The sequence below is a fragment of the Eubalaena glacialis genome, chromosome 9 (genome assembly GCF_028564815.1).
Source record: "Eubalaena glacialis isolate mEubGla1 chromosome 9, mEubGla1.1.hap2.+ XY, whole genome shotgun sequence".
NCBI classification, from domain to species: domain Eukaryota; kingdom Metazoa; phylum Chordata; class Mammalia; order Artiodactyla; family Balaenidae; genus Eubalaena; species Eubalaena glacialis.
Genome location: NC_083724.1, coordinates 4,946,211 through 4,958,607, shown reverse-complemented (window position 1 = coordinate 4,958,607; position 12,397 = coordinate 4,946,211). Strand labels below are relative to the sequence as shown.

Here is a 12,397-nt window from a genome sequence, read left to right as displayed (position 1 = left end):
GATGATGACCCCAAATGAAATTCTTGGAAACAGCTTCCATTTAGTGAGCAATCATCTTGGACCAGACACTCTGCTCAAAGCTAACTCCACAAATCCTACAAACACCTGTTTCTTAGGCATCCGTACCCCCATTTCCTGCAGAGGAAACTGAGATTTGGAAAGGTGACAAGACTTGCCTTCATCCCTCCAATTCTGAAGGCCAGCTCATTAACCCCTGGCTGGGCAGCCTCTTGGCTTTGGTTCGAAGATGAAGTTTCAAAGCTGTTCTAGAAAGCGGAGAGGAGAGCTGATCCAAGTGGCTTGTAAGTTATCCACAGACGCATTCAATAAAATTAATATAATTGATTAACAAAATAAATCAATAAAAGGGGTTCGATGGGGTGGTGGCATCTTCAGTTAAGCTCAGGTCAGCTTTTATTTGTCGGTTGCACTGTCTGCCCTGCGTCCTCTCTCACATCCCCTTCTGCAGTGGTCCATCCGTCCTCTCTGGGTCACTTGGGTACCAGTGGATCGTCCAGCTCATCCGCTCTGGGTGTGAGGCTCCAACTCGTTACAGTGAGGCTGTAGTTATAAACAAGAAGCCCCTGTTTACCTGTTAACTCCCCTAGGGGGGTTTGAATTTTGACAAGGATCACAGCCGTGGGCTAAGGTCTGACTGTGTATGGAATTCCCTGGCGCACACATTGAAAATGCGGACTCCAGGGCCCCTCCCCCTCTGATTCTAAGGTTGGAGGCCTGGGACCCTGTGTTAGTCTGCTGGGGTGACCATAACAAAATACAATGGACCGGGTGGCTTAAACAACAGAGATCTTGGAGGCTGGACGTCCAAGATCAAGGTGCCAGCAGAGTTGGCTTCTCTGGAGGTTTCTCTCCTTGGCCTGAAGATGGCCGCCTTCTCGCCATGTCCTCACCTGGCTTTTCCTGTGTGGACAAGCCTGGTGTCTCTCCTCTTCTTAGGAGGACACCTGTCCTATTGGATCACTGCCCCACCTGATGACCTCCCTGAACCTTAATCACCTCCTTAAAGGCCCATCTCCAAATACGGTCACAACTGGGGGTTAGGGCTTCAACATATGAATTTGGAGGGGAACGCAATTCAGTCCACAGCAGACCCCATGAGCTACAGGACCCTAATTAGGGGCTTGCCGACCTCTGTTCGTGGGCATGGGGCGTGCAGTTAAGGAGGCGCGGGACCACCTCTGTGCCTCTGAAATCCCACCCACAGAGACCTCGAAGGCTCTGACCCAAGCCCCCAAATTCCTCCCCCGGAAAGGAGTCCTCCGTCCCCTTCCACGAGCAGACCGTGCTGAGGACCTGCTCCACAGAATGGCAACAAGCCATCGAATCATTCATTCTTCATTCAGACACTGTGGCGTCCGTGGTAACCACCAGGGCTGTGTTAGCCACTGAGAAAATTACAAGGGTGTCTGGGACACACCCCTGCCCTCAAGGTGGCTGCATGTCAGAACCCAGAGAGTTCTAGGGCCGAACCTGAAACCAAAATAACACGCTCTCAGCGTCCCATGGTCCCATCCCCAAGTCCACTGTGGTCACAGGCAGGGCCAGGGGTGCAGGTGCACTGAAATCAGACAGGGAGAAGGGCCAGAGCCAGGAGGAAAGTGACGCATGGGTCTGCCACACCAGGAATCCCAACTCTTCGTGGTGGCTCGGGCTTCTCCAGGGAGCCGGTAACCATCTTGCCTTGGCATTTCTCTGGCCTGCAGGTGATCCTCGGGAAACTGTATGAGACCCGGAGCAGTCAGCTGAGGAAGTACAAGCCACCTGTGAAGCTGGACGCCCTCTGGCACATGCCTCACTTCCAGAAGGTCAGTCTCGCCTCCACCTGCCCCTTCCTGCACCCAGGGGGGATGCCCCTCACCTTGACTGGTCTTTACCTGTCCTCTAGACCATAGAGTTCTGTGGGCTTCCACCCATCGACTGGCATAACAGCAACAATAATAATAATAGCAACAGCAATAACTAACATTTTGGAGCCCTTCCTAAGTGCCAGGCACTGAGCTCCACTTCATTGACTCTTGCCACACGTGGAAGTGGGGAGCTGCTGCAATCACCCCCATTTCACAGACAGGAAACGTGGAGAACACTGGTGAGGGCAGCCTTGGGCCGAAGCTGGGCCATCTGACCTCGGAGTCTGGGTGTCTGTCCACTGGGGTGGACGCTGTCTGGACCAACACCCCCTCTACTGATGGGGTCATTGCACCACATCCTACACTGGGGACCTGGGGGTGCAAGACAGCCCCATGCCATCAGCACTAAGCCTCCCGCAGGGGGGCATCCCTGGGGAGATGGAGCAGACGTTTCCTGTGGGCTGTCATGCACCCAGAAAGATCTCGCACCCACCATGCTCCGGCCTCAGGACTGACCCAGTGTCCATTCGGCCATGTAGGCCTGTCACACGGTGACGGGGCTTCTTCTTCAGCAGCTTTTAGCAAAAGAAGAAGGAGGAAGAGCTGGGGCCATTGTCAGAGGAGGGGAACCGGGAGACTTGGGGACAGTGCCACGGGATGGTGGGGGCTGTGCGTGCCCAGCTCGGGCACAGGGAGCCTTTCTAGGGGCCACCAGGGCCACGCCTGGTCCCGGGAAGACAGCCGTACGAAGCCACGTTCCCAGCCAGCCCAGGCCCGGCCGCTGTGTAGAGTTAAACTGCAGTTTAGACAGTGAAGGGGCCCATGCCTTCCTGAACCTAATGCAATCGAACAGGCTGCCAGAGAAGCCCGCTAGCCCCCCTTGATGTTGCTCTCATGTCCTGCCCAAGTGGCCTCCATCAGCATGTGTCAGTGGCCAACCGCCCCGCCGCTCATCAGCCCGCGCCGTCCCTGCACACATGGGCAGGACTGGGCACCGAGCGGGAAGAGCCAGGAGCCACTGAGCTGCCGCCCCGTTATCACTCCTCCGCCCCCGCCTGGGCGGCGCCCCTCGCCTTTGGTTCCTCCGCCTCCCCCAATTTCCTGTCTTTTTATCCACATCCCTCCTCCCCTTTCTCTGCCTCTCACACTCGGGAGTTTCGCCTACAGCCTCCTTCCTGGCCCGTCCTTCTGTTGCCTTTCCTCTTCTGCTCTTTTCTCTCTGATTTTCCTGATGTTTGACGTCCATGGGGGATGCAGGCATCCTGGGGACCCTGCCCAGGAAGGGATGGGACCCATGGCTCTCCGGGCACGAGATGCCCTGCCAGCAGTCCGCTCTACAGCACTGACCCCCAGCCCCTCTCAGCCCCCTTGTCTCCGATTTAGAATCTACAATTAGCTCCCAACCCAATGGACCCAGGAGGGCTCAGGTGGTCTCCCCCCAGCCCATCGGAGCAAGGAAAGGCCCCCCTCCCACCTCCACCACCCCCACCCCAGGTAACACGGATTCTGCTGTGTCAGGAGCCCTTGTCTCACCCACAGGTAACCCGGCAGCCTGGCCCGGAGTAGGATTGGAAATCCAGATATAAATGAGTTTCTATTTCTAAAAGAGGGGATTTGACTCAGCTGAGCTCAGGTCTCTTCCAGTCTTTAGATTGTTGTTACAAATTACCGTTAGGAACACGGTGGCCCACCTGTGATGCTACCCCTCTGTTTGTGCTAAGTCGTTATTTCACACACGCATCCTTACCCGAGTTGTACTGAGGACAGGCGGAGATGGTTTTCATTTTCCTTGCCCAGCAAGTGGCTTGGCCTGGAACCCAGGTTCCTCTGACTGCAGGGCCCGAGCTCAAAGGCACTATCCATTGTGTCATAGAAATAACGAGAAACAGAATAAAAATGCAAGCCCCGGGATTTATCGGGTGATTTTTCATCTTTCCTGGGGATGTTCACGGGCTTCTGGAAGTTCAGCTGCAGGAATCTCAGAGCAGGGCTGCTCCCTGGGTGCCACGCAGTACAGCCCAGCAGAGGCGCTTAGAGCCCCAGGGTGCTGCCGCCACCGCCGCGACCCTCGGTGCCCTCCCCGTTGGGAAATACCACCCAGGAACAGTATTTATTGAGCTGTTACTGTGTGCCAAGTGCTGGACATGCATCATCTCCTAGATATAATATTCTCATTCTACTGACTCGGAGACTGAGGCTCAGAGAGGGGAAGGAACTTGCCCTGTGAGAAGGGAGTGCCGGCCTGATCCGGGGCCTCTTCTCTGTCCTCCTGAGGACACCATCCCTCACCTCCTGGGCCCCAGCAAAGGGCTCCTTTATCCCTTTGAGGCACGTTGCCACATTGCAATTCATTACTTAACCGGGCCATTCGTTGTTCAATGTCCATCTTCCCCCGTAAAGTGGGAGCCCACAAGGACATGTCTGTTGTGTCTCCACTGTGTCCCCGGAGCCCAGCCCAGGGCCTGGCACCCAGCAGGTGGCCAGTAAATCTCTGTGGGAAGGATGAATGAAGGAGCGCATGAACGAATGAATCACCAGTGCAGCCCAGGACGACAGACGAATTTAAAAGCCTTTCACAGACCCGATGAAACCCCCTTCCCAACCTAAAGGTCCCAGTGCCCACAAGCTGCAGCAGCCACCGACGGGGTCTGGACTCGGAAGGGGCGTGGCCAGAGCTGCTCCTCCCGCAGGGGGGTTACTGCTCTTGAGGCCCCAGGAGGGTCTTTGTGTCTCGTGTCTGTGCCGATCCGCCCGGCCCCCCTTCCCCACCCGGCCCCATTATGAAAGGAAAAAGCGCTTCCAAAAAAGTGGAATCTGTCACTGTGATGGATAACCTAAATGGACTCTCCCAGCTCGCGAACAGATGTCTACGCTGAACTCTGTCAGAAATAATTAAACACCTTTCACACGGAAAAGCAGCAGGCAGGGCGCGGGTGCTCCCGGGCTGGGTGAGCGCTCAGCGAGCTGGCTTTCCATCCATCCCCACCCGGCACCGCACGGGGCACCTCCGGATCCGGGCCCAGAGGGACCCAGGAAAGGAGCAGAAGCGCCCCTCGGTGGGGTTCCCCGTCCGGCCACACGGGGTCCAGTGCTATCTCCCAGTCTGTGCGACCAGCAGTTGCCACGCGAGGGCCAGTGCCCAGAGGGAGGGTTAGCCGACAGCTGGCGAGTGGCCTTTCTGCCAGGATGTTCATAACAGGCCGCCAGCCAGCCCCCAGGCCTGGGCCAGCGGCTGGACCTCCCTGGGGCTCAGTTTCCCCACCTGAAAATGAGGGGGGAGCACTTGTTCTTGAGGGTCTCTTCCAACCCAAGGTTCCATGACCAAGGAGCCACGTGGCGTGAGGCACAGGGTCTCGTGGAGGCCGCAGACCCCCGACCCAGAGTGAACTGGGACAGGTTCTCATTTTGGGGACAGGACATGAACTCATTGCCTCGTTCCTGAGTGGGGGGACCCCTGGGCTTGGAGCCGCACCCTCTGTGCCTGGTGGCCGGGCTTTCTCTGCGCCCCCCCTCCGCAAGGCGTGCTGGGGGCCAGCCGGGAGGGAGGAGGGGGCGGCGCTGTATGTCTGTGTGCGCGTGACTCCAGGGTCAGCCAGACCTGGGCCACGTGGTGACCCTGCCATTCCTGACCTGTCACGTGGCTTGACCTGTCCAAGGCCCCATTTCCTCTTCGGTCAAGTGGACCAGTGAGGCTCCCCTGGCAGGGTTGTTTGATGAGAACACGTGTACAGTGTTTGGCAGAGCGCCGGACCCTTATCAAGCCACCAATAAATGGCAGCTGCCATGATGGTGGTCCTGGTGATCACTCATTCATTCACTCACTCATTCATTCATTCACAAATCTTATCTCTGAGCACCTTTGTGTCAGACCCTGTTCTCAGCACTGATCATATACTACTTACTGTAGGGCTGCTGGCGACAGGCAAGGAGTGAGGTGGACAGACGGACGGGCGGACAGGTAACTGAGCAGGTAGACGGGGAAGTCTGGAGAAGCTCCAGCCCTAGGCGTCCAGTTCTCACGCCCGAAATGCTGGGGAGATGTCAACCTGAGCCGGCAGCCCCGAGTCTGGGGGTGGGGATGACCTCCCACAACGATAACCCCATCAGCACAATGCTGATTCGGGTTGGCCGACCCTGTTCTGCCCTTTGTGTCCCCGGGCAGGGTTGGGGGGGGACCAGGCATCCCAGCTCACCCAGGACAGCCCTCCTTGGGTCTGGTTGGGAGGCAGATTAAGTAACAGCGCCCCCTCTGCTCTCAAAAGTGACCCAATCGGAACCATATACTCTATGGTCTCCTGGTCTGAAATCAAGGAAAACAGACGGTTTATCCCCCTTTACAAAAAGACTGCCAGTGATAACGGCCCAAAGACAGAGGGGCGGGTGCCCCCAAATATTTATAGCAGCACTGACAGTGGGGAAAGGCTGGACGTCGCAGGCAAGTAATGGCTTAGGTACGTGTTGGGAGATATTACACCGATATCGCAGAGATAATATACGACATCATGAAATATTATACAGCCACTGAGAATATTGACTTCAGTCTGTACTTATTGACACTTTTTTTTTAAAATTTATTTATTTATTATTTTTATTTTTTTTGGTTGTGTTGGGTCTTCGTTTCTGTGCGAGGGCTTTCTCCAGTTGTGGCGAGCGGGGGCCACTCTTCATCGCGGTGCGCGGGCCTCTCACTGTCGCGGCCTCTCCCGTTGCGGAGCAGAGGCTCCAGACGCGCAGGCTCAGTAGTTGTGGCTCATGGGCCTAGCCGCTCCGTGGCATGTGGGATCTTCCCGGACTGGGGCACGAACCCGTGTCCCCTGCACTGGCAGGCGGATTCTTAACCACTGCGCCACCAGGGAAGCCCTGACACTTTAATCATCTTTTCCCACTTTAATAATAATTTCCCCACATATTACTGGGGGGAAGAACCTGTGCTGCGTGACCCCGTCTGGATGGAGGCACCCACACACCACGCGGGGGTCTATGCTCCAGGACAGACGTCCGGAAGGAGGGGCCCCGAGTAGCAGCAGCTGGGATCCCTGGGGTGAGCTGGAGGCTGTTTTACTTTCTCTGATGCTCTTTTCTGCATTGTTTCCATTTTTATAATGAGTACCTGTAACTTTTACGAAACCAGTAAGGTTTATTTATTTTTTCAATGTTTTTAAAGGATGGGGACTCTATATCCTTCCCCGGGGTGCCTGTCCCTGTGGTCAAGCCCCTTTCAGCCCTGCTCCTCCCTACGGCTCACCGAGCACTCCCCATGCTGCCGGCCAAGCCTGGTTTCTCCTGTTCAGTTTCCATCAGGCATGAAGGTCAGAGGCTGGCGCTCAGCCCCAGTCGTGAAAGCGGCTGACTTGCGGAGTCTGGATCTCTATGGCCAGGTCCGTGTTATAATTGGAGATCCAAGATCCATTTTAGAGGGGGGTTTGCCCAAGCATCTCGGGGTCTCCGCTTCAACCCGAACACTCCGCCTCTCCCCTCAAGCCCTCATCCTTCCTCTACAGCCCCGATACCCACCGACATTACATAGTCATTCAGTCACTAACGTATGAACAAATTGACTATATTTTCATTTGGCTTTTGGGTTCAGCCCCACTGCTTTAGAATAATGGCCCAAGCTATTAAGCTAACAGTTTGATTTACAAGCTCTTGTGCTCTGAACGCTGGGATCAGACTTCTCTCTTTGTGGAAGACTAACCCTGCCTTGGGTCTCCTGGGCCCCTGACTCACTAATAGAACAGGAGACGGTAGGGGAAAAAAAATCAGCAGTCAGCCAAGCAGTGACGCCCAGAGATGCAGCTGATTAGTGAAAGCTGCTGAATCTAAGAAAAGGATTTTCTTGCCCACCTTTAAGCTCTCTTACAAATCATAGCTGGCTGGAAAGTTAGCTCTCTGTTAAAGCCCCAGGGCGGGCTCTCAGCCCGTCCACCCTGCTGCCGCCACCTCTCCAAAGGGCCCGCACGGTTCAAATAAAAATGGACCGTTCTCTGCACGGGCGTCTCAAGGCCCAAAGTCACTCCTTCCAGACCCAGGAAGGGCAGATTCCAGATGGACTGCCCCTCCCTGAGGTCCCTGCACCAGTGATGTATTTTAAGAATCCTGTCGGTCTGTTGCCGCAGAATAAGAATCATCCCAGGTTGCCGCGTAGGGCACTGAGAGCACGGATGGAATATGTCACACGCAGAACAGGGCAATAGGAAGAATGATTCAGAGGCTCTGATGCTCTTGAAATTTCTTCCCTAAATACAGATTCCCCCCTCCCGTTATAAATCAGATCAGTATGCAGAAGGGCTGACTCACCGAAGGAATAAAAGCAGGGGCTTAATTGGTTTTACATAATCTGGCACCTCAGAGAGACAGAACTTTTAGGCACCTGCTCACGAGGTGACATTGCTGCTCAAATCCCGGTGAGCTGAAGCTCTGGGGGATGGGGACAAGAGGAAAAGGGGCCGGGGCCGGGGGTCGGGGGGAGAGGAGATAGCGGCAAAGTTTCTGGTGCAGCTGGAGAAATCTTGAAGTCTGAGGGAACCTGGGTCATGGAGGGAGGTGGCAGGCATCATGCGGGATGTGGGAGCTGGCACTTGTAACGAAACAGCCCTGCAACCTGGGGACCCCCAGCCTGGCTGTCCCCTTAATCTGTCGGGCACCCCTGGGAATTTTCAGTTTAATCCAGAAAGCACTTCACCCCCCACTGGGTGTGAAAATATTTCCAGTTTCGTGTTGAAAATCAACCAGAAAATAGACTAAGATGGCTTGTTTTGACATCAGGCATCTATTTCTAATCTCTGGAGATAGCTAGAATCTCGTGTTGAGTTTTGGGAGTTGATAGGACTTTCCAGGTCCCCAACTGCTTCTTCCAGCTCATCCCCAAGAGAATAAATCCCCCATGATCTAAAGAGAATCTCCCGGGCTTAAGAAGGAGTTCGGGTTAACGTCTGCCACCTCTGGAGTGACTTCCTCCATGTCTCCCTCATTTCCACATGTCCCCACTTGTCAGCCTCTGTCACCAGGCACCAAGGCTGTGGGAGTGATGGGGGTCCAAGCCGCCTGGCACGTGGCCAGCAGGAGGGTCCCGCAGATAAACAACATTCGATGATCTACTTGGATAAAGTCAAGGTTCATTCAAACTGAGGTTTGACAAAAGTGCAGGTGAGATGAATCCAGAGGCCGGTATCCTCATATCTACAAGCCGCGTGCAACACACATCCTCCCTGGTTTCCCACAGAGATGCAAAGTTCATGGGCATCAGAGAACATAACACGTCGGGGAGGAAGGAAGATGACGGGGATGTTTTCTTGGCTTCTTCCCTTCCTCTCCTCAAAGAGAGCCTGGGAAATGATGCCTTAGCAGTGCAAACAATGTGGGTAGTTGGACCAAAGTCCACTGGTTGGAGGTGCAGAGGGAAGGGTGTCCAAGAAGACAGCGCCCCCAGATGACAGCGCAAAAACCACATCCAACAGCTCACACATCCCAAGCGCCTCTTAAAGGCCGGGCTGGGTGCCTCGATGGATGGTCTCGTTTGGTGTCCATGCTCACAGAAACCAAAGCTTGGAGGCTTCAAGTCACGTGCCCCAAGGGTCACAGTTAACAAGTGGCGGGTGGTGGCTGAGCCCTCTGGCTGGCTGCCTCCAGGCCTCAGGCCCTGGAAGAGTCGATAAATACCAAGGACCTGCAACTGAGGTCAGGGGCCAGTGGGGGCTAAGTGCAGGACCTGGGAAGGAAAGTGAAGGGCGGTCAGGAACTCGGGTGTTTATAGGTGTCCAGAGGGTCATGGCCAGCCCTGCTCCGGCTGATTTAAGCCCTCACAATAAACGAAACTTCCCACTGCCCTGATAGCCTTTAGACCTTGACAAAACCCCGTAGCATGTTTTAAATGGCAGCTTGGCCCCAAAGCTAAAGAGGAAAGAGGCCATTGATGGAGGTGGGGGGGCGGGAGTCAGGCTTGCTGTATCAAAAGGCCTGAGGCAGAGACGGAGCCCAGCAGGAGGGCCTAGCCTGTGGGCTCGGAAACCACACAGATGCTCCAGGTCCCATCCCGCCTCGGGCCTGCCTCTGCATCTGCATCTGTAAAGTGGGGATCATGATAGCATCAAGTGAACTGTGCATGTAAAGCACTTCGCACGGGCCTGGCCAGGGGAAGGTCACGGAGCAGTAACATCTCTGGGTTGGACGGGGCTTTGCCATCTGCTTCTCTAGATGAATGGTTCTCAGACTTGGCTGTGCCTGGGGTCCTCTGAGGAGAGGTTTAAAATGCAGATTCCAGGGCCCCACCCAGGACCCTGATCCAGTGGGTCTGGGGTAGCCACCAAGCCTGCGTTTTCAACAAGCAGCTCCTCAGCTCCCTGGGTCAATGTCAATTCCTCTTACACAGATATGTTTAAAGCACACATTCCCCAAGGCAGGCTGTGCCCTTTCATACATTTGCCATAAGGCAGGTTGGGGCTTCAGAAAGAAACGTCCTATTGGAGGCAAGCTGTCGTCTGTTAAACAGCCCTAAGGATTATGAACGTCTGTCTCAATCTGCTCAGACTACTCTCACAAAATACCGTAGGCTGGGTGGCTTAAACAATGGATATTTATTTCTGGAGGCTGGAAGTTAGAAATCAAGGTGCCAGCATGGTCAGAATCTGATGAGGCTCTCTTCCTGGCTTACAGATGGCCACCTTCTCGCTGTGACCTCACCCGGCAGAGAGAGAGAAAGCAAGCTCTCTGGTGTCTCTTCCTAAAACGGCGCTAATCCCATCATGGGGGTCCCACCCTCATGACCTCATCCAAGCCTAACTACTCTCAAAGGCCCCACCTCCAAATACCACCACACTGGGGGGCAGGGCTTCACATATGCGTTTTAGAGGGACACGATTCAGTCCACAGCAGCTTCTTTCTCAAGTTCAGTCCAAGTCTGCCTCCTCTACCTCCTTCTACCTGCCACCTCAGGGTTCTGTTTCTCCCTCTGGAGCCCCATGGAACCACGTGCTTCCCCTTCTAAGTGACAGCCCTGCAAATACCTGAGGTCAGACACTGTTTTGTCATCGATGTCCAGGTTCTGGATGGTTCCTTGGGGCAGCGTCCTGGTTGTCGATAGGTGGGACCCTGTGTTGCAGGGACAGTGGATTGCCCAGATGCTGTGACCTCTGCCACCCAGTATGCATTCTCTACCTTTGTCCACAGTCACAGACGATTTGTCAACTTGAACTGCCTTTCTACATATTTTTGAATGAAATTGTGGGTACAAATATTGCAGAAAATAAAACCCCTCTTCTACTGATACTTAGAGGTTTAGCTGAGCAAAGGAGATGGAGAGGATCCTTAAGGATGCTTGAATCTCAGAGGCGTTTCTAAGGGCTCTGTTGCCTTATCCCATGTTCCTAAACCATCCATCCATCCATCCACCCGGGATTTGTTGAATGTCCACAGGGCGCCCCTAACAGTCGAGTAAGGTCCCCTGTCTGTTGGCATTTCCCTGGAACAGTGTCTGGAATATGGCATCAACATCTTTGCTGTCTAGTTGAGGATACCTAACTCTAATATTCCTATCTGTGACTTGACAGGCTCAGCCTCGTCAACCACAGAAAGAGTCTCCTCCTTCTTAAGAGATGCTGGGAAAAAAATCTTCCTGCTCATTATTCTAATAAGAGAAAAGGGGAAAGACAACACCAAGCCCCACCATAGTGTACCCCACCCCAATGGGCCATGGGCACGGCACAGCCGAGTATGTCCCCGGCTTCCCCGGCAGCAACACAGGAGTTGTTCAACAGCCAAAATGAATAAGCGATGAGGCACTGACGGGCACTGCACGGACGGCTCAGCAAAGGACTTAATTTGCAACCGAGCACAAAATCAAAGACTCTGTCAGCCGAGGAACCGTGCGCCTGGACAACCACCTTGTGCTACCTGGGAAAGCATTGTCAGGTAAATTTCCAGAGAAAGTAATTAAGGAATCCCCATTGTCTAAATGCAGCAGCAAAATTTGAAGCTCTGGAATTTGATGCTCGCCAGGGATCTGGTGTCTCCTCCCAGCTTGATCCTTCATCAGAATGAACAGTCGAAGTTTATGAAGAGATCGGCTGGTGCGTCTCCCCCTTGCTCTGCCGAAGATGCTCTCCAGCACCGCGTGCTCCCGCAGGCATTGTCTTGACGGGGAAGCGGTAGGCAGCAAATGAGATCGCCACTTGTGGGACGGGGGTGAGATTAATATACAAATATATAGCCCTCTCTGAGATCTGGCAGGCGCCAATGAATATTTATCAAGTACCCACAGCTAGCACGATACTGCGTGTCAACGCGGAGAACACATAGTCCGCGGCGTCGGGGAGTCTACCCTCTGACTCAAAAGCTACAGGCAGATAGATGTTCCGTGCACTCGGAGGCCCCGCCCGGCTCGGGAGTTTGGGTTAATATTTACAGCCAGCGGCCTCCTCTTTCTGAGACGATGTGGAATTCTCAAGCAGGCATCATCATCACCGCGGCCTCCACGGGGTGGGCACCCAAGCCTCTGGGGCCCACCCCATTCACAAAGGTTCTCCATCAACACA

The 12,397-nt window shown here is 54.4% G+C and overlaps 1 protein-coding gene across 1 annotated transcript in view; it reads left to right on the top strand.

Moving 5' to 3' along the window:
* The window catches only part of CFAP77 (cilia and flagella associated protein 77), a 141,434-nt gene that overhangs the window by 116,041 nt on the left and 12,996 nt on the right, over positions 1 to 12,397 (top strand). Inside the window, exon 5 of the mRNA XM_061200902.1 lies at positions 1,725 to 1,826. Within this exon, the coding sequence (XP_061056885.1) occupies positions 1,725 to 1,826 (102 nt within the window). The remainder of the gene's footprint in view (positions 1 to 1,724; positions 1,827 to 12,397) is intronic.